This window comes from Urocampus carinirostris, chromosome 16 (genome assembly GCF_059441175.1).
Source record: "Urocampus carinirostris isolate Australia breed hairy pipefish chromosome 16, RoL_Ucar_1.0, whole genome shotgun sequence".
Lineage (NCBI taxonomy): Eukaryota > Metazoa > Chordata > Actinopteri > Syngnathiformes > Syngnathidae > Urocampus > Urocampus carinirostris.
The window spans coordinates 23,159,852-23,181,260 of record NC_142364.1 but is presented as its reverse complement, the minus strand read 5'-3'; the positions used below and the strand labels follow the sequence as shown (position 1 = coordinate 23,181,260).

The 21,409-nt window shown below is 38.2% G+C and overlaps 1 protein-coding gene and 1 long non-coding RNA gene across 5 annotated transcripts in view; one reads left to right on the top strand and one right to left on the bottom strand.

The window, feature by feature from the left end:
• LOC148350740 (uncharacterized) overlaps nt 1-9,991 on the top strand; it is a 29,891-nt gene extending 19,900 nt beyond the window's left edge. The window contains exons 2-3 of the long non-coding RNA XR_015853000.1: nt 4,246-4,351; nt 9,910-9,991. This is a non-coding gene — a long non-coding RNA (uncharacterized LOC148350740). The remainder of the gene's footprint in view (nt 1-4,245; nt 4,352-9,909) is intronic.
• The window catches only part of astn2 (astrotactin 2), a 391,785-nt gene that overhangs the window by 142,288 nt on the left and 228,088 nt on the right, over nt 1-21,409 (bottom strand). For all 4 annotated transcript variants that reach the window (XM_088355421.1, XM_088355422.1, XM_088355423.1 and 1 more), the window contains one exon: nt 2,739-2,889. In XM_088355421.1, the coding sequence (XP_088211547.1) occupies nt 2,739-2,889 (151 nt within the window). The remainder of the gene's footprint in view (nt 1-2,738; nt 2,890-21,409) is intronic.

Genomic DNA, 21,409 nt, shown 5'->3' with positions numbered 1-21,409 from the left:
TTCAAGACCTTTTCTTACTTTCCTAAATGATGTTTGCCAAGCTCTTCAAATGCTCTGAACTCATAACCTCGTGTTTTTACCTTATTTATATCTACGACTCGCTCCCGGCGAGTCCATGAGATTCGAGGTTTCAGATGTGAGTCAACGTAAGATGTCGATTTGTGTTTTTTTATGAGGTTTGTATTCTTAACACTAACTACATCCGATCCTTGTGTTGGCGAAGGCAAATATGAATTTTACGTAGCAGGACTATTTGCCACTTTATCACAAGCACATTGTATAATGAAACAAAAAAACAAAGTGCCAATATTAATGAATACTATTATCACGTGGAGCAATGTTTTGCAACTGGTGGGTTTGGTCTCAATGGATCTCAGGCCTTTTTCCTTGGCAAAACAATGCTAGGAAAAAGAAAACGGTGTCCATACAATCCTACTACAACACTTTTTCACAACATGGGATAAGGCATTACACAACAAAAAAACCTGTGTTTTGCCAAAATTGCACTGATCAAAATTAGAGAATGTTTTCATGTGCCTCCCATTTAATGATGCTAACCTACCACATGGTGCTAATTTATTTGATTACCTGCCAACCCCTATTTAACTGGTAAACTAATTGTCTGTTTCACCGACTTAGCAAGATGATGGGCCTTTCTAAAGTGACTGAAACGCTCCGGCAGCAGGTTGTGCAGATGACAACAAAAGGGATGACCTTATCAGCCATGGCAAGACAAGTTAATAATTAAAAATCTGTGATTTCAAGAATATGTAATCTTTACAAAACTACAAACTTGGAAGACGGATGCAAAAGAAGACAGGTCACTGCAGAGGATGTCAATGAGTAATGGTGTCCACGCTGCAGCTGGAATTGCTCGCCAGTTTAGTGCTGTACATGGTAAGGAACTGTCTCGCCGTTATGAACATTTGGACTGAAAACCCATACTGCAATGACCAAACCTCTTATTATCAAAACAAAATAAAAAAGTGAAACTGAGCTTTGCTGAGTAGCATGTTGTTTGGACAGAGGATAACTGGTCCAGAGTTCACTTCAGGGATGAGAGCAAATTGTAATTTCTTTGGGTCTGATGGAAAGCATTATGTTCAGCGACACATTGGAGAAAGACTAAACCCAATGTGTGTAGAAAAGTCAGTGAAAAGTTGGGGTGGAGTGCCATGTTTGGGGGCATGTTTCTGAATCTGGCAGTTAGGATGCAATTTAAATAGGGGCTGGCAGATAATCAAGGAAATTAGCATCATTAAGTGAGAGTTACCTGAAAAGTTTTAAGTATATTTAATGATTTCATATTTATATATATATATATATATATATATATATATATATATATATATATATATATATATATATAAATAATCAGGTAATCCTACCATTGGCTGGAAAATGCAGGACTGCCCACAGGCCATAAGCACACCACCCATAGTGTTAGAACAAGAACAGATACAGGACCCAATTGCGTGATGTTCTCACACAAGCTTTTTATTTTATGGGGAATGGTGAGTCATGCATCGGTCTGGCGTGGAAGTATAGGACACCAGAGACCGACGAGATCGATAACGAGTCAGGGTAACGAAAATAAACAGGAAAAACTAGACGGGAACCAAAACTGGAGAAACTAACGAACAGGACAAGAAAAGACGGGAAAAAAACTGCAACCCGAAATTAAATAGTACAAAAATAAACTGGAACAATACTGGACTGCAGATATCACAGGAAACCAGGACAGAACCCACGTCTTGTAGGGCATAAGTTCGTTGACGAGCTGACACCAAAGCAAGAGAGCACTGAGCTTTATATACACAGAAAGTCAATCTCTTAACGAGCCGCAGCTGGCACAACACGGGCGGGGCCAATTGGGCCCCACGGCAACCGTGACACACACGGGCGCGGCCAAGTGGGCTTCATGGCAACCATGACACACACAGGCGCGGCCTAGTGGGTGCCAATTGCAATCATGACACATAGGGGCCAGGATCTACCAGAGAAGATCAGACCCAAAATGAAGATTATGCAAAGATACCCCCTCAAAAAATCCAGCACATTGTGGCAGAGTGTAAGATGCTAGCTGGATCAGCATACATGAAGAAGCACAATCAAGCAGCTGGGATATGATACAGGACCATCTGTAACCAGTACCCCAATCCCGGTGGGCACTACCACAAACGTCCTCTGACAAGTAGCTCCTATCTAACTAACTGGACATAGTGGTGGCGGACAAAGCGCAAAAGCAGGTGGTGATAAAAGATGTGACAATACAATCTGAAGCTAACATAAGGAAGACACAGATTTGGAGAAGTCCCAAGGGTTGAAAGAGCAGCTGAAACAGATGTGAAGTGCCAAGGCCAGCTTTGCCCCCTTAATACTGAGGGCACTTGGACTAGTAATGCAATTGGAAGAGCACTTTTAACAGAAACCAGGAGCAACATCTGAAACCTCCAGAAGAGAGCGGTCGAATGACTAGCTAAGGTAGCGTGCAGAACCCTCAAACTCCGAGGCCTCTGGTAGAGGACACGAGTCTGAGGATGATACAGACGCCACACCGCCATCGCTGAGGAGGGGATTTGTCTTATGTTATTATAAAAATATGTTGACACATTGCTTTAATGGACATTTCATTTTTTTACGGACACAGCGAGTTCCGTGTTTTTCCCAGCAACTTTTATTCTCTATTGTCAACTACAAATGTACAAGAAAACAAATACAAACTAAAATCTTCTTACCATGCAACCAGAAGAATCCAACTGTCGGTCCGACACGCACTTGAAATTCTTCTTGCAGCCCCCGTTGTCTTTGGAGCAATCACGAACAGGCCCGAAAGACGACATCAAGTCCTCCACCGTTTCGAAATATGTGGACATCATGGCTTCGTCTCTAGAATTAGGAATATACAAAATGAAAATCATTAAAAGGAGAAATTACATATTTTAAGTATAAATGACAAACGGAAAAGAAGGCTTAAGCGGATAAACACAATCCCTTGTCGTTCGGAAAGTCGTTTCGTATAACCTTGCAGTTTCTGGTGTAATTAAGATCCGAGTCATGTGAGTCTGGCTGTTGTTTCTTTTTTTTTTTTTGAAGTGAAAAAGTAACAATCAACTGCACTGACTCTTTTTTCACCGACAAGTTGCGGAACTGGCGTCTATCAAAATGACAGCGCAGCTTTTCCCTTGAGCCATTACTTGGGTTGGTGACAGGAGGCAAATTTGTCAGTGACACACTTAAAATAAAGCTGTTGGCAACTTTTTTAAGGTTGCGCGCAAGTACAGAACATTGGAAATGTTTTGCTGCTGTACTTGAGGTCCATACGATGGCTTGGGGGCGATATGTGGCCCAGGGACCATTTTTAGGGTCCCGATCCCCCCATATACTAAAAAATATTATATTTGTTCCTAAAATGCATTCCTATTTTAGAATTAATCAGTTTAATAAAATGTAATTAATACAATTTTATATCCAAAATTATATCTTTTGTTTTTGAAGTAATAGTTATTTAATTTTATTTAATTTACTTTTTTTTTTTTTCTATTTTGCGTATTGTTTTGTTAATATGTTTTTGTTTTCAATATATATATAATACCTCAAAGAAATGGTGCTCACCAGCAGATGCTCGGGAAGCGACTGACCGAGGCAAGGTCGGGAGAGAAGGCAATAGCGCAGCTGCAGGTTGGGCCTACTGCTACGGTTGCCTATTTGACAACTCTCACAAGCCATTCCTGCTGAGCCTGTATCTCACCAACGCCAGATTAATTGCCAATTAAATGGATGACATGGAGCTACAACTCGTGGAAAACCAAAATATTCAAAAGCGATGTACTTTAATCATCACTGAGAGCTGGTGGAGACCGCCACTCTCTAGATTGCTTTCGCTCACCAAAAGGAACATTTTCTTAAACTTCTGTATAATGACGATAAAGATCATGCGTTCAACTGCAATTTTGTGTTTGTATTTGTAGATCTATAGTTTTATTTTGTTACAGTTATATACGCTTAGTCAGTAAGGGCGTCATGTTGAAGTAAATGTGATCTTTGGGATTTTTATGAAGAGTCGCTACTTTGTGGCTTTTCACTTTTTTAAGGCGTTCATGTTCCCATTTACCACAATAACCGGGCGATTATTGAACTTGAGTATTTGAGTATTCTCTACCTTGCGCCATCTATCAGGCCCTCAAATGTCTGCCGTCATCCTAAATGACTGGGTGAGTGACCCCTTCCATGTTTTATTTGCAGAGCAACAACAATGGCGCAACGTAGGACACCCGGTGCGCCCGACAGTGACTCGACTCCATAAACAGTTTCGGCATCGTAAATGACGGCGAGATGGATGCGCTGCTGAGTAGGTCGAATTTCACGGTCTTATGCCATATTTTTTTACTGCCGTTAATTTGTATCAAGCGGTGAAGCTGTAAAACTGAATAGCCGCTGTTCGTCAACATATACGCATCAAAATGCGAGTTTGCAAAATTCAGTTTGACACACAAATTTACCATACATACTCTTGGAGGTGGGAAGAGTATAAATACTGTATCTAGTTGCAGTATTAAATATTGGGGTACTATGCCAGATTTTTTTCATACCAAAAACCAAATCTTGAAAAATATTTGCTACCAAGACCAAATACTGATAGTAAATCCATAAATGACTTTACCATTTACCATTACTTTCATTTTCAATTCTTGGTTGTTAAATGGCCATTGGAAGGCATACTATTGCACCTATACTCACACCTGGTATCAGTACTCAACCTGTGATTAGCATTACGTACCATATACATTTGTGTAAAACACACACTAATGTTTTATTTGCAACCCTTATATTATTGCGCAAAAAAACGCAATATGCTACCGTAATACAACCCCTAGCAAAACGTATGGAATTACTAGTATTGGGCAAGCCCTCCCTCTGGATTTTAGTTTCCTCCCACGTTCCAAAAACATGCATTTCAGGTGAATTGGCCGGTCCAAATTGTCCCTAGGTGTGAATGAGCGAATGAGTTGTCTGTCCCTGTGTGCCCTGCGATTGGCTGGCAACCAGTCCAGGGTGTCCCCTGCCCACTGCCCGATGATTGCTGGGATGGGCTCCAGCATCCCGCGACCCTACTGAGGATAAGCGGTGCAGCTGATGAGATGAGATAGAAAAAAAATCAGATTACAAACATGAAACAAGTAATTCCAAAGTGTACATATTAGCATTCAGAGACACTAAAATAAATTAACAAAAAATATTGCAATGGTCAGTAAATGTTACTTTTATAGAACAATTCCAGGGAAATAAACATGGAGATACTCAATTATGTGGAAACATATGGAATGAGTGCATTTTTAGTAGAAAATAAGGACACACTAAGTCAATTACCTTTACTTAATCTTGCACCTGGCTTTGATCAAGTCTGCTCATTAGTCAGCGGTTAAAAACAGTGCAGTTATCACACTTTGGGGCGGCTATAGGACTAAGTGGATAGGAAAGTATCAGGGTTCCAACAAGAGAGAGGTCTCTTGAGACCAAAAACAGGATCATCAAACTTCTTGAACAAGGTAACTCTACTTGTATGGTTGCCAAAGATGTGGGCTGCTCACAATCAGCTTTATTAAATGTTTAGACCAAGTACAAACAGCATAGGAATGTTGTTAAAGTCAAGCGTGTATGTATTGAAAACAGAAAATGCACAACAAGACAAATGAAGAGAAATAAAAGTATGTTGGAGTCAATGTATGTGACAGAACTGTGTAAACATGCCTGAAGGAAATAGGATTTTCATATAGAAAGCTAAAAGGAAACCATCGTTGACGCTCTAACACAAAAGAACAAGACTGCAGTGGGCTAAGGAGAGGCAATCATGGACTGTAGATGACTGGATGAAGGTTATCTTCAGTGATGAGTCACGAATCAGTTTGGGACAAGGTGATGATACTGAAATTTTCTTTGGTGCTGTTCCGGTGATCTTTACAAAGAGGACTGCCCAAAGAAAACATCCTACAGTCTTTAATGACATGGGGCTGCATGTCAGGCAAAGCCACTGGGGATGTGCCTGTGGTCAAATTTGCAATACATGCACAATTTTACTTTGACATTTTGGACATCATTCCTATTCCTTCAATTGAAAAAAAAATGTTCGGGGATGATGAACTAATTTTCCAGGATGACAATGCATCATGCCACAGAGCACTGTGGAAGCATTCCTTGGAGAAAGACGCATCCAATCAATGTCATGGCCTGATAATATCCCAGATCTCAACCCAATTGAAACTCTTTGGTGGATATTGAGAAATATTGTCCACAGCGATGCTCCGATCTGCAAAGAGGATCTGGCAACTGCATTTAAAGAGAATTGGCACCAGATTGCTAAAAAAATACCGTTTGTCACTTATCGAGTCCTTGCCTCAGGGACTGGAAGCTGTCATACAAGCCAAAGGTGGTGCAACTAAATACTAATAATACGTTTTGATTGATTTCTTTGTCTGTTTTTCATGATTCCATTACTTTTTCCTCAGAATGGAGTGATTCCACATTTTTTCCCTGTGCTTGGACTATAAAAGTAGCATTTACTGACATCCACAAAACTTGTTTTATTCATTTATTTTCATGTTTCTGCATGCCAAGGAGTTGCACTTTTGAAAATGTTTATTATTTATTTTATTCTGTTTATCAGAGTTATTTCCACAAAATAACATGTCGTGAGTATATGTCCTAGACTGGTGGCTCCATACTTTTTGCCAGGGGTTATATGCCGCCTAGATTGTCAGCCCAGCTCTCTTATATAACCTGCACACTAGAAGTTATATTTTCGGTTAAGAAAAAATATGATACGAGAATAGATACGGTATTAATTTTTTTTATATCTATTTATTATATTCTACTTCCAATACTCAGAGACAGGTAGGACACGTTGTTGAATTAGGGTCAGGCAAGGGCCAGGACACCATATCCAGTGTTTTTTAGAGGGAAAAGAGCATTCAGTGCATGGGCCATTGAAAAAAAATGATTTTGATCTATTATCCCTAATCTCATAATGTTGGGCCTAGTGGCCAGATTCACCTCTGCCTTGCTTCATTTTCTTATACAATTTTCTTGTATCTGTATATTGTTTTTCATAGGAGGGGGTGTTTTTCTTTTAAAATGGATGTCTTTACACTGCACTTTGAGATGCATTTTCACGTGCGAAAATGCTTTAAAAAGAACATTGATTTGTTTCAATATTTACAATGGAGGTGAATCAAACATAAAATCGACCAGCCCCTCAGCGAGCCTCCAAAGTTACTCACGACCAGTGTGCCTATTCTTCTATATAAATTATTTTTACTTGTGTCAAAAATTGTCATTTTTTTAATGTAATTTCTAATCCCTATATTAAACACATCTGCTTCTATTCGAAATATAATTTAATTGTCCAAAGACAGCTTGCAACCTCTATCTATTTCCTTAATGATGCCCGCAGGCCGCATATAAAAAGTATTCTAAACGGCCAGGGCTTGGGAGTGACCTTTTGGCAAGATGCAGCATATCTCAAAGCGACAGTAAACTTAAGCCCGTCTGGAAAATACCCACAGGACAGTGTTATGTTCTTCCGTGAAAACCGATGGCCTCGCAGTTGGCCTTTACTTCTGGAATGAAAATGCGAAAAAAAAAAAAAAATACTGTAGCAGTGAATAAATCGATCTAAATCCTGCTCAAAAGTGATGTCCGTACATTCAAAATAGTTAACTTGCTGACGCCATCCTATTGCTGAAATCATCATTCCAGCCTCTGTCGAGCTGCTTGTATGGCGCGTGCACTTATGTGTCTCTCGTAAATCTTTTGGGGGGTTTGGGTTGGCATTTGGACTGTATTTGAAACAGTCCTTTTCTTACTTTCACCATTTTCATCCTTGAATAAAAGGAAACCACAAGTGTGTGTGTGTGAAGTCCATCTGCCTCCCCCCATGTCTCCCACCTCCTTTATTTCAGCCTCATGCACTCCACGGCTGGAACACCGATGATTATAGTAAGATAAAAAGAGACAGGCGCGATGGGAAAATATAAAGGCTCTTTGAACTCATTCGGGCATTGTTAATTTGGTTTCCACTTATGTTCCTGCACGGAGCCTCCACTCTGAAAATGCCAGTCTACTTCTGACTCCAAGAACCAAGAAGAAGTCTGCAGGCTCGAGAGCGTTCTCCATCCGGGCCTTGGTGCTGTGGAAAGCCCTGCCTCTGGAGATAAGAACTGCTACCTCAGTGGAAGTTTTTAAATCTAGACTTAGGACCCACTTCTATTCAATAGATTATCATTGATGCCCACCTCATATTTTGTTTTGTCCTGTATTTTTCTGACTGCCTGGCTCGTGATGATACGAGGGAGAAGGACGCTTTGTGGTGAGTCAGCGTACCAGTGTCTGACCTGATGCATTTCAATGCCTCCATCGACCAGCCGGCAGAGATGGGAAGCTGCGTCGTTGCTGATATGGACTTTTTGGACTGTTTTACAGGCTTGAGGTTTCGTTGCTGTCAGGTACTTTTTTGAACTAGTCTACAGGTTCGAGGCGTTGTTGCTGTCATGCACTTTCTGGACAAATTTCAACATGCTACCTAGTGTTCTCTTTTATTGATGTTTACTATGTCTGTGTACTGTTACCCAATGATAAATATATTCCACTTTGATCATCCGGGTAAGGGTAGTACCACTTGTGAGGCCCCTTCTCAAGGTTTCTTTTTTCCCCACGCTGAGGTTTTGAGTTTTTCCTCACCGCATGTTGGTTTAAGATCAGAGGTGTAATTGCAATCCTGTGCAGTCCTTTGGGACATTTTTGTGATTAAGGGCAATATAAATAAATATGACTTGACTTGACACATACTTAATATAAAAATATTTAATTTTAAATTTTTTAATGACACCAAATTAAGCACCTCCACTTTAAGAAAACTAAAACAGATTTGTGAAATCATTCAGAATCACCTTGAACTTGCTTCTACGCTAAATGATCTCAATGGCGAACATCAAAGGTAGGATTTTTCCAGAGTCAAACCTGAGGCGAAATCGACAAAATAAAAATGGCCTCCGGGCACAAGTGTAAAATAAAAGCACATTTATCAGACCCCTTTGTATCGTTCTCAGCCACTTAACGGCAATCGTGATACCATCAGCACCTAACTGGATGATACCCAATATTATTGATTTTAGCTGGAAAATCTGTCATTAGTAAACGGATTAGACAGTTGACACGTCTGGGACATTCACCGCTCCATATTTTCCACTTCTCTTTTTGTTTTGTCACCTGAGAACAGCAAAACTAAATAACTCTGAGTGTCCTGATTTTCACTTCCGGTACCAATATTTGTTCCCAAAGTATCGCCAGATACCGATATTATCCTTTTTAAAATTAGTAGGACAAGTACCATATTTTCCACATCATAAGGCGCACCTAAAAGCTTTAATTTTTTTTCTCAAGCTGACCATGCTCCTTATAATACAGTGCGCCTTATATATTGATCAACATTGTGTTTCAACAGGTCCTGTAGAAGTGGTGTATATATATATATATATATATATATATATATATATATATATATACCGGCGTTTCATTTCCTAACCAACGTGTCAATCTCTATTGGCTAAAGTTATTCGGAGGTAAAAGAAGCCGGTCCTTTTTAGCATTTACTGGCTCGTACATGCTAAAGCGCGGTAAAACAAAGCCTGAAATTGGCCGATAAAAATGTAAATTACAAGTTAGGGTGGTCTACGGGCAAAAGAAAATAATTTTACTAGCCGGTTTATTTGTAAACAACAATTATAGGGTAAACAAACCAACAAGCAAAATCCATCAATGCAGATATGCTTTTCGTTTTTTTTTGGAAAAATTGTCGCATTTATTGCAGATTTTGGAGTATATAAATATTTTATACAGTTGGATTCGCTACAGGGCTCCAGCACCCCCGTGACCTTACTGAGGATAAGCGGTGCAGATAATGGATAGATGGATGGTTTGATTCACTACACTCACAGATGTAAATAGACCATATTTGCAAGATGACTTCTTTGGTAAGCTATCACCGTATTATATTGTTCGGGTATCTTGATTCAGACTGATCATGCTGTTTGTGTTATGAGCATTAAATGGTCATCATATCTTGAATCCCAAGAGTTTAAGCTATCCAATGATATGTGGAATGATGTATTTTAGTGATTGGTGACATCGTACAGACACCGTGTCCGTACATCTTTGAGATAAGTATTTGTTTTTCAACAGTCCGACTGCCGGTAAAATCATTAAGAGGTTGATAAGGTTTGACTGACCTATCTGACTGTTATGTTGACGTCCATACTGTAGCGCCTTATAGTCCTGTGCGCCTTATATATAGAAAATGTAAGACGAAAGATTTTTTTTGGGGGGTACGCCTTATAATCCAGTGTGCCTTACAATACAGAAAATACTGTACATGTTGTTAGTGAAGTATTCCCTCTTTCGTCATTATTCACAACTAAATTGGGCTGAACATCGTTTTTTGACCACTTCTGTTCCGCCTTTACAATAATTCTGGTAAACAATTTTATATTTTATTTTTAAAAATATAAATCCAATACTGTTTTTTGTCTGAGATTGGAGCAATATTGTTAATGGTATCAAATTGGTACACTTACAACAATAATTGATTTAAATAATATTACATTTCTTTCTCTCTTTCTCTTTTCTTGCTTTCTTTCTTTCTCTTTCACTATCTATTTATTATGTTCTGATTTATTTTAAAATATACAGATTGTAATTGTTTTTATTTTTACATTTGTTCATTTACTAATTTGTTTTTTATTTCAGTGGACTGCTTGGACACGAGCAACAATGAATTTAAATGTAAATAATTATTTAGGGATGTATGCTTTCATATTTTTTCTTATGTCATCATTTACTCACTTTTTTCAATCAATTGAACTGCTTGTATATAACTAATAATATAATAAATTTATAATAAAATAAAATCCAATACTTTTTTCTGTCTTATGTCAGACCGATATCTATAATGGTATCAGATTGTGACACCTTTATTGGTTAGAAAAAAATAACTGTTTGTTTTGGGCTGTATGTATTTATTTAGTGCTAGGTCTGTTCATTTATTCATCTATTTACTATCATTTTCATTGACTGCTGGTATACAGTATGGGGCCGGTCACACAGACATTTGCGGCTGAATCACGGCCAGAAATTACTGCCTTTGAGGCGGACGCTATTGAACGTATTGAGGTCGCTATTCAGACGAGATACAGCGGTGCTTAATACGAGGTCGGAAATTCGCGCATGGGTGGCAGCGCAAATTTATTTGGCGCTGCTCAATTCTTCAGAGCGCGGGTACACAGCCTTTCACGAGCGTATTGAGGCTGACCCACGGCCAGAATATTTCTGGCCGTGAAGCAGATGCCGTTGGGCGCTGTTGGACATTTTGAGACCGCCATATACACGAGATAGAGCAGTGCTTTACTCGCGGTCGGAAATTTTCACATGGTTGGCCGCGTTCAAAACTTTTGAGCTGCTCAAAAGTTTGAGCACGTGTTAAACCGCGTGCCGCACACGTGGTCAACACGAGGAAATGACGCGGAAATGACGCGGAACGACGTGCTCTGGCCGCGGCCAGGGCGTGCTTACACATGGGTAGGACGGGAAATTTCAGCGGGTAATCGTGGGTGGAGCATGGTAATAGCATGTTCTGCGCCTGTATCGCGGTGTTATTACGTGAAATTAGCGTGTTACGCGTGTGACGGTCAAACGCCTTTCTCCGCGTATAAACAGCGCGAATGCCGAGCACACGTCAGTCGTGCTCGTGACGTCAAGGGGGTGAACATGGATCCCCGTCAGCGTAGTTTCTCTTCATTTCGAATAAATCTTTCGGTGCATTCGCAATGGTCATAGCAAGGCTTTAATGCTAGGACCTTAGATTGGCCTTTTGGCCGGCTGTGATTATTGGACTGTGGACTTTAATGAAGGACATTAAGAGCTTGCTCTGTCCACTCCACGCATCGGCCCGGTAATGCAGTACCTCCGGGAACGGTGCATTCGCAATGATCGCAGCAAGGCTTTAGGGCTAGGACCTTAGCTTGGCCTTTTGGCTGAGAGTAAGTGTCCCGGCTCCTAGGCTTTGTAGCGTATTATGAAATGACCGATAACGGATAATGGATAATGAATAACGAAGATAGAACAATAACCCTTAAAAAAACCCTTTTGGCTGGGCAGTGTGGGTGTTGCGTAGGAGTCGGATTTGGGCACAACACCGGCTCGGGAGCTTTTATAACCATGGTCCACACGAGAAAAAGACGCAGAAATGACGCGATGAGGAAGCGGAACAGTCGCTGGCGTCTGTTGAACAGCGGAACAGCGGGTTGGCCAATTTTGCGCATTTTCCATCCCGGGCAACCACGGGCAAAAAAAAACCGCAAAATTTTAGCCGTGATTCAGCCGCAAACGGCTGTGTGACCGGCCCCTATAACAACAATATCAGAAATTTTAGATAAAATCTGATAATTTTTATTTATTTGATATTGGATTGGAACACCAAGAACATCCATCCATGTTCTGTGTATCTAACAACTTTGTATTCTTGTCAATCTAGTTAATTTTTGACTGCCAAGAAAAAACCCAAATTTGCTAAAGGCTCTAAAATCTTGGCTGCCATTTTTGCTGCAATATATTTTTTTAATTAGGACAGCAAGGGTTGAATAGTTTGTATGTTGCACTAATTGGGAACCTTAGGTTGCTCCCTCCTAAAGGAAAATCCTGAGTTTTAAAGTTGATTTTGAGACTTACTTCTCTTAAAAAAATCTGCAAAGCTTTATTCTAATCTCCAAACGCTCCCTAACGGGAACATCTCATTACTTTGTGACAAGTAGTCTGTCAACTTACGCACTAAACAAAGCAAAACAGTGCAAAAGCAGGAAAAGTGCAAGGTGCAATATGCTGCATCTGACATTCCTTTTTTAAATGTATTTGTATATATTCAAAGATGATGACCTAAAAACCTTATGTAAGCTTATCCCACTAAACAAGCACTTTATGTAACCAGGAGACATTTTCCCCCTTCACCTTGGACTTTTTACTCGGCTTCTTGATACCCACAAATTCCCCAAAAAGCAACATTGGGTGTTTCTTGCTGGTCCTGCTGACAAATGACTGCTTAATATGGAGGAAAAGCGCAGGGAATGGAAATTGTGACAGGTGGAAAAATAATGACTTTGGCTCAGCTGTGTGGTGCATGCTAACTGGATTTCTGCATAGTGGGTTGAAGGTGCAAGTGATCAGTCACATTAGGCCAGTTTAAGACACACAAAATGAGAACTCTTGACTTGCATGTTGTAGTTTGTATATATAACATTATTGTTTTATTATTGTTACTACCAAGGACATTTTATTAAATATTTGCATTTGTTATATTTTCAAACATCCGACCCCCCCCCCCCCCCCCCCCCCAAAAAAAAAAATTAAATAAAAATAAAATAAAAATAAAATAAAATAAAATAAAAATAATTGAATACCATACTATTCGCATTATAAGACACGCTGGATTATAAGGGTCACCACAACAATAGTCTTTTTGATCTATTTTTCATATATAACACACTGAAGTATAAGGCACATGGAATGAAAATTACAGTATAAGTTAAGGTTGCATACAAAATAAATAAATTAATATAAATTACAAAAGTCTATTACATACATTAAAAATTAACTCTATGACATCTGGTTTCACCACAGAAAATTATCAAGAAAAAATTCACATGTCAACCATAAAAGGGCAAAGACCACTTTATCAGGGATCAGAATTTTCCGCGGATCCGCGGATTTCCGCTGTTTTTGAACCCCAAAGGTCATTCCCGTAAATCGTCTAAATTCGATGAGAAAATATTTTGGGGGGGTGAGGTATGATACGTGACTGTTTCATCACCCCAAGTTAGCAGTTAGAGATTGCGAGAAAAATCGGCAAAAAGAAGCGCAGCGCATTAGATCTATAGCAAATAGATCGACTCCTACCAATCAGCGGAGCTTTTGTTCAGAGCATTGGCTTTCTCAAACATGGCGCTCCTTCCGGTCTTTTCAAACGGTGAGATGAGTGTTTGAAAAAGTAAATATGAAAATACTAAGAAAAGAAGACGAGGCTTTTGTCTTTAAGATTGATAAAGGAATCAAGAATAAATTTAAGTGGTCATGGCTGGAGAAGACTGTCACAGTAAACGTTAAAATCGGCGCAAAGATCGAGGAAGTTACAGAAACTTTGAGCCAGTTCATCGCAAAGTGTGATGTTCCAGGGAAAGCAAAGTGTCTATACTGTGTCGATCTGATCAATTATGGTACGCGAGGTTGTGTGGCACTGATCGATCATGCTAAAATGAACAAGCACAAAGCAAAAATAGCTTGCCAGCGATCTTATTATGCACTCGGATCCGCATTTAAAATCGGCAGTGAAACTAACAGTAACGCCACCGGTTCAACATTATTGGCCGTTCCAAATCCTTCCACTTCAAATACCAGCAGCAGTCAACCACTGGTTCCCCTGTGTGACAGAAAATCCCAATCTGAGGTATTTATAAATCTATTTATTTATGAAATGATTTTATCTTTTGTGTTTATACAATATTTAGAACAGGATAAACAAAAATTTATGACATGTATTTTCTTTAAGCATGTTCAGTTTGTGCATTCTATTTTCAAATTAATGATGAATGGTTATTAATGTATATATTTTCATATATATTGTTGATTAGTAGCTAAATACAAGGTCCATCTTCATCATCAAAACACAACAACAATGGTGATGGTTGTAACATTGTAATCCCCCAATTGTTTTAAACATCTTAAAACTGAAAAAAATACATGGTTTCTGTTTTGTTGGATTTAATTCATTCTAGTGCAATTTTCACATAGCAAATAAGATAAATGCTGTTGGCTTCAAGGGGGGCATCGCCCCCCTGAGCCCCCCACCGGGCTCCGCCCTGGACCTGGCCGGGGCCTGCGGCCCCTGGACCCTGGCTATTTCAGCTGAAAATGAAAATCTCCATTCTGATCCCTGCCTTATGTTTCTCAACGGTAAAGCAGTTACCATATGCAGTACTGTTTAAAAACAATTCCAGGTAAATTTGTACAAACCATTTTCATAAACAAAAATCTTAAAGATCAAGGGATGGTGTAATTGTAACCTGTGCAGTCCTCTGAGACATTTTGTGATTAAGGGCTATACTAAAACATGTGACTTGACTTGACTTATTTAAGAAACAAAATAACCCAGATCTTTAAAATGTTGTTATTTTCTTTAAAACGGTTTGGGAAAAAATCACTTCTGGGTTAAAAGTACAGTTGTCGCACTATATCACCATTCTGCCAGTTTTGTGTCGAGTTTAAGGAAGTTAAAAAATAAGATAAATGTTCACTGTAGGCAGCCATCCTTGTAAACATTCTTCATTTTATGTATCGTATGCACTGGATGATCAAAAGTAATAACATTGATTAGTAACAGTGACATTAATATCACAAACGCACTCTAATCAGTAGCCAAGAAGGTCTCAGTTTCAAAAAGGTCAAGGACTCCTAATAGGCTGACCTGATATCGACTTTTTCCGGGTGGCGTTTCCAAAAGTTGAGCGACGCGAGGTCGATTCCACTAGAACTCATCTGACCTCAAAGCATATTCATAGCATATAAACAGTGACTAATGCACTCCCTCTAGAAAACTCCTCTTGCTTATGCGGATGATGAACGATCCAAATGCGACTCCCCAAAGTCAGAGCGGTGCGGCGGTGTGATTACAGAGTGCGCCCCCTGCACTTGATTAATGCTCCTTGCAAATGTGCTGACTTGTGTTGAATATTGCAAATTTTCTGGAGAAAAGAAATCCAAACATTTCAGCGGCATTTAGTGTAAAAACCAGCATCTGAAAAACACGATAGAAAGATAAAATGAAAGTGTTTCGGAGATCCGGCGCCGGTAGGATTGATGTATTTGTTTCTGGTGTCATTCACGCTGACTAATGGCACGTTTTGATGTCTCGCTTGATGGCAGTGAGCAAAATCGTTCATCACGCAAGCCGAGTATCTTTTTTTAGCCAAAAAAAATAAATACATCTTATGAATACGGCTTGAATACGGTTTGGAATAGAGACGGAGTGATTGTTTGTTATTTTCTGTCATTATAAAAAAAGAGGGCAACTTGGATTAAAATTACCTTGCAAAGTTTGGAAACAAATACATTCATCACATTTGAAGTGTTGAAAAGTTTTTAAAGTGCTGTCTTTTTTTCCAATGAATAGCCTGAAATCACCCATACTTGTTTTTGTAAATAACAAAATGAGTCACTGCGCTCACTAAATTTGCACCAATACTTTTAAGTACACAGAAAACACTTGAAAAAAAGACAATTTCATGACCAAGGAGGCATTTATGACTGCATATACCAGGTATTGGTTGCAAACTGATACCAGTTCTTATTTCAAGTGACCGATACAAGTTAAAAGTTGGATATCACTTTTTAAAGATCAGTAGCCACACAGGAACCGTTTGAAAATAGGACAATTTCATGACCAAGGAGGTATTCAGGATTACATATCCCAGGTATTGGTAGCAAGTTGTGAATACTGATACCCGGTTTTGATACCAATATCTAGATGCATGCATCATCCTCACTATGGAATCAAGACCTACACATTTGAAAATGCAACCGTTCCTCCGGGCACTCCGGTTTCTTCCCACGTTCCAAAAACATGCATTTCAGGTGAATTGGCCGGTCCAAATTGTCCCTAGGTGTGAATGAGCGAATGAGTTGTCTGTCCCTGTGTGCCCTGCGATTGGCTGGCAACCAGTTCAGGGTGTCCCCTGCCCACTGCCCGGAGATGGCTGGGATATGCTCCAGCCCCCCCGCGACCCCAATAAGGATAAGCGGTACGGCTGATGAGATGAGATGAGAAAAATTGTAGTAATTCAGGTAATGCTAAGAGTAACTATAATGGACAGGAGTTTACATATACTAATGCTTGGTAGTTGTACTGATAATAATCTTATTCAAAGATATACAGATAACATCTGACATATGCTTGATTTAAGTTCATTCAGCTGATGCTTATTGTTTCCGGCAGATAGTTCAATGTTTCAGAGAGCAGCGCGTAAAAGCCAGCAATTTTGGCAGCGAGTCGGCATAGCAATGCTCTCAGTGCAGTTAATAGATACTGTTTTAGCAGGAAATAGTGCCAATGTGATGGATTTCCGTACGGTTGGTCGTGAATAATCCAAGTCCTAAATACGGCTGCAAAATTTAGTCAACATTGTCAACAAAAATCAATGATAGAAAAGTTCAACAATGAATTCTATTGTCAAGTATTCTCACCCGAAATGTTTTTCCAACAGAGTAAGGCCTCTCTTTATGATTATAATCTCTGCTATGAGTCGCTCATGCAGATTAGCGTCTCTGTTCAAACCAATGAAATATATAAATAACAGCGTCATCAACAAGTACACGTACCAGAACTTCGGGAGCATTTATCCTGAATACTGCAGATAAAAATACTACTATCAACGTTCGCAAAGAAGACATGCTTAGCGTGGCGGTACCTCAATGATGCACTAACATTTAAAATGAACAGTCGGACATTTAAACAGAATGGAGCCCTACTCGCCTCGGTAAGATTCAAATAACATTCAAGCCAATAAGGTTTTGACCACATGCTTTGTACAATTTGTACGTGTATATTTTTTTTAAAACGCTAGAAACTATAAATGTTAAAACTGTTTGATTTCATACTGTGGAGAATCATTGAGTACTTCTGTTACAGAATTTGCAGTTGACCACTGAATATTAATCACAAAATGTGCAAAACGTTTGTTTTATTTACTTTTCTACTGCTGCCAGTGAGCCTGTTTTTGATTTATAGGAATAACAAATCTTAATAAATGTTGATTTGGATTTATTATTCATTTGCCTGTCCCTGAAAAAAATAGGTTTAATTATGGATTTATGTACCGAAAAATTTGGACTATAATCTGCAACTTTCTTTCAAGATTTCAAACTTGCGGGTTATGCAACGATGTGGCGAATTTATGCATTTTTCCTAAAGTCCACCAGGGGCGCCCGAGCAGTGAAGTTAAGAGTGAGACACACGTAATATATGTGTTGATGAAGACACAAGTTTAAGGTAACTTTGAGCTTTGTGCATAAATAAAATTAGCATGAAATACCTTTATTATGGAAAAGTGTCAATCAAAAGGGGAGCGCCAACTACCATATTGGGGATGATTTTACGAGTTTATTTATTTGTAAACATTAATGATGTGATGAAATGAATGGATTAGAAGAAGGAACTTAATAAAGCATAATGTTGGTCATTAAATGGTCATTGTTTCTTCAATCCCAAGAGTTTAAACTTTCCAATGATATGTGGCATGACGTATATCAGTGACTAATGACATCGTACAGACACGTATTTGTTTATCAAAAGACCCACGGGCGGCCCGGCAGGACGTCAAGGAGTTAGGTTACCTTGTATTGTTGAAATTATTTTTTTGTACTGTGTCTTTTTGTAAATATATCATGTTTCAATGTGGGCACATGTGGCTTATAGTCAGGTGTGGCTTAAGTATGTCCAAGTTTTTTTTTTTTTTTGTTTTTTTTTAACTGGGTGCGGCTTATAATCAGGTGCACCTTATGGTCTTTATTTTCGGTATTTCTCTACTGACCAAGGACTGTTGGCAAACTAATTGGCAAATCTGTAGTATCTTCAATAAAAGAGGTATTTGTCCTGAGTTTATCATCACGTTTCACATAATTTAATCAATTTCAAACTATAATTAAGAAAAACATAATGATAATCCTATTATCCGTTCAATTGTTTGAATAGTCGTGACTAGTTGAGTACAGAAATAGTCGTTAATTGCAGTCCTAGTCCTAAATCGGATGTTTACTGGTAATCACAGGGTTCGTACTTTTCCGTGTCAAATTCAAGCACTTTTTATGGAATTTCATAGCCTACTAGAATGCACTGTATTGTCTAATGTGAACAAAAAACAGTGCCATATGTGCACAGCCTAGCAGCAAGATGCCAGAAAAACATGGAAACGACTATTAGGTATGGATTCAGCTATGTAAAAAACATTCAAATGTCTTGACCTATGAATATTTATAAGAATAAACAATGGCTACAATATTTATTGATGTTTTCCTATTATTCAAATCAAATTTATTTTTTGACCACATGAAAGTTTTTGTACCACAAAGAGTCATTAAATAATACACACTATCCCTTTAAAACAAAAACAAATCCTGTGTGAATCATATATTTTGTTGTTTTTTTATTTAATTTCATTTTTTCGTTTGAGTGAGACACCTTGACTGTACATTGTAGTGAAAACGTGACCTATATATTCTGTGAAGTACTGCCTTGCATATCAGCTTTGGTTTCTCTTTGCGTTTATCTGTTCAGGATTAATGGCTCAAGTTTTAAACGAGATGGAGAAAATTTGCATGCAATCAAATTTGTTTCTGAGCCACAGGTACTCATAGAAAGAGCCATATATGGCCCACGAGCCATAGGTTCCCGACCCCTGGTCTAGAGGTAACATATATCTGTCGTCTTGGGCGCGAACTGTAGGGGGTGATGCTGTTTCATAGAACAATGCCTTTCAACCAAATGCCAGGTGCAGTAAATAGAGGGAATAAAAAATGCAATGGCCAAGTGAAGCCACCAGAGAGCAGTGTCATAAAGATGACTTGTTGAGAAACATGGCAACAATTTCAAGCATTAACAATCACTTGCCCAAACATTCAAGCAATTTTCAAACCTTGAAAAAGCAAAATTAATATTGACGCATTTTCAAGGATTCCAAGTACCTGCACAAACCCTGTAAATATTTGGAAGGTTGTTATTATTGGTATTAGCTGTTTTCTCGTAGCCGGTTTTAAAACTTCAGGAGGAAATAAAAACAAGATGCCATTATTTAAGCCAATCCATAGTGAAATTTGGGGTGGAATTTCAATTGATTTATTCACAAAGATCAGTAATTTATGATATCAGCATGTCTGTCATGTTCTGAATGAAATCAGTGTTCTCAAAATTTCCAAATTCCAAACGCTCCCACGGGACAAGCCAGTTCACACTTTGGATAATGAGACGTTCCATTATTCATTGCTGCCTGACAGATCTGCCATGTTACGCAAACTAATCACAACATAACCCGACCTGAGTTGAACTCCACACACAAAAAAAGGGAGAAAACACATTTGTGTAATGTATGCGAATGCAGAAACATACACTGGGGTAAATTTATCTCCAGCTAGTAATGTACTTTGGTTATTTTTTTTAGTTATTTATCATTCAATAACAAACACATTCTTTAAAAAGCAAGCAAACGTATGCAAATAATAGTTACAGAGGTTGTGAAGGTCAGCAGCAACTTAAATGAGCAAAAGGGAAAACAAAATAAATAAAAAAAATATGAAGACAAAACTGAATGGAAAATCACAGACATTATTCGCTGACAATTTTTCTTCTAGAATAAATTGTATTTTAACATTATGGTGTGTTTTGAGAAAAAAAAATGCAATATTTTTTCAGACAGTACTTTTGTTTATTTTTTGTAGTGCAGTGGTCAGTGAAATAATGATCAAATAACTTGTTCAGTTTAGAGATTATATTTTTCTTTTAAGTATCATTTCATAGATTTGTTCTTTTTTTAACTATTTATTCTTAATTTCCAAACCTGACTTTTACAGTGCAGGGCTCCAAAAATTGTGGAAAAAAAAATCTAGCAATATAAAAAAAAACGAATAATAAATGAAAAACAGTCAAACGAATACAAAATCAAAATATGTTATTTTTTATGCTTAATAATGATATCAAAACTATAATACGTTAGTATTTTTTAAATAATTCTATATATAATACCATCAATTATTATATTGTATTTTCCTGTATTCTTAACTCAACTTGTGTATTTATAGAATCCTCATTGGTTAAAGTGAGAAAGAATAGTCATTACAACAATAAAAATGTATTTATTTTTTAATACCAACTGCCACTGCATTATTACAACAACTACTATAGTCATTATAATGTTATTAAAAATATTAACTTATTCTTTGCCAACCATTATTTGAAGACAAGTGACAACTAATAAACTCAAGATTCAAAACACACTGAAACTGTTAAAAAAAAAAAAAATACAAATAAAATGAAATATTTTTTTGGGTGTAAAACGAATTTCTGGAGTTTTCTATTACAATCATCTGAATGAATTGGAACCATATGGCTGATGAAAAAAATATAAAGTGATGGAACAAATTTGAATGCGTTCAAATATTTTGATATATTTAGTAACATTTGATGAAAAAATTAAAGTATGCAAACTTGAAGTGCCATAGACAGCCATTGATGTCAAAATAAGTTTCCACATGATTGGCAGGTACG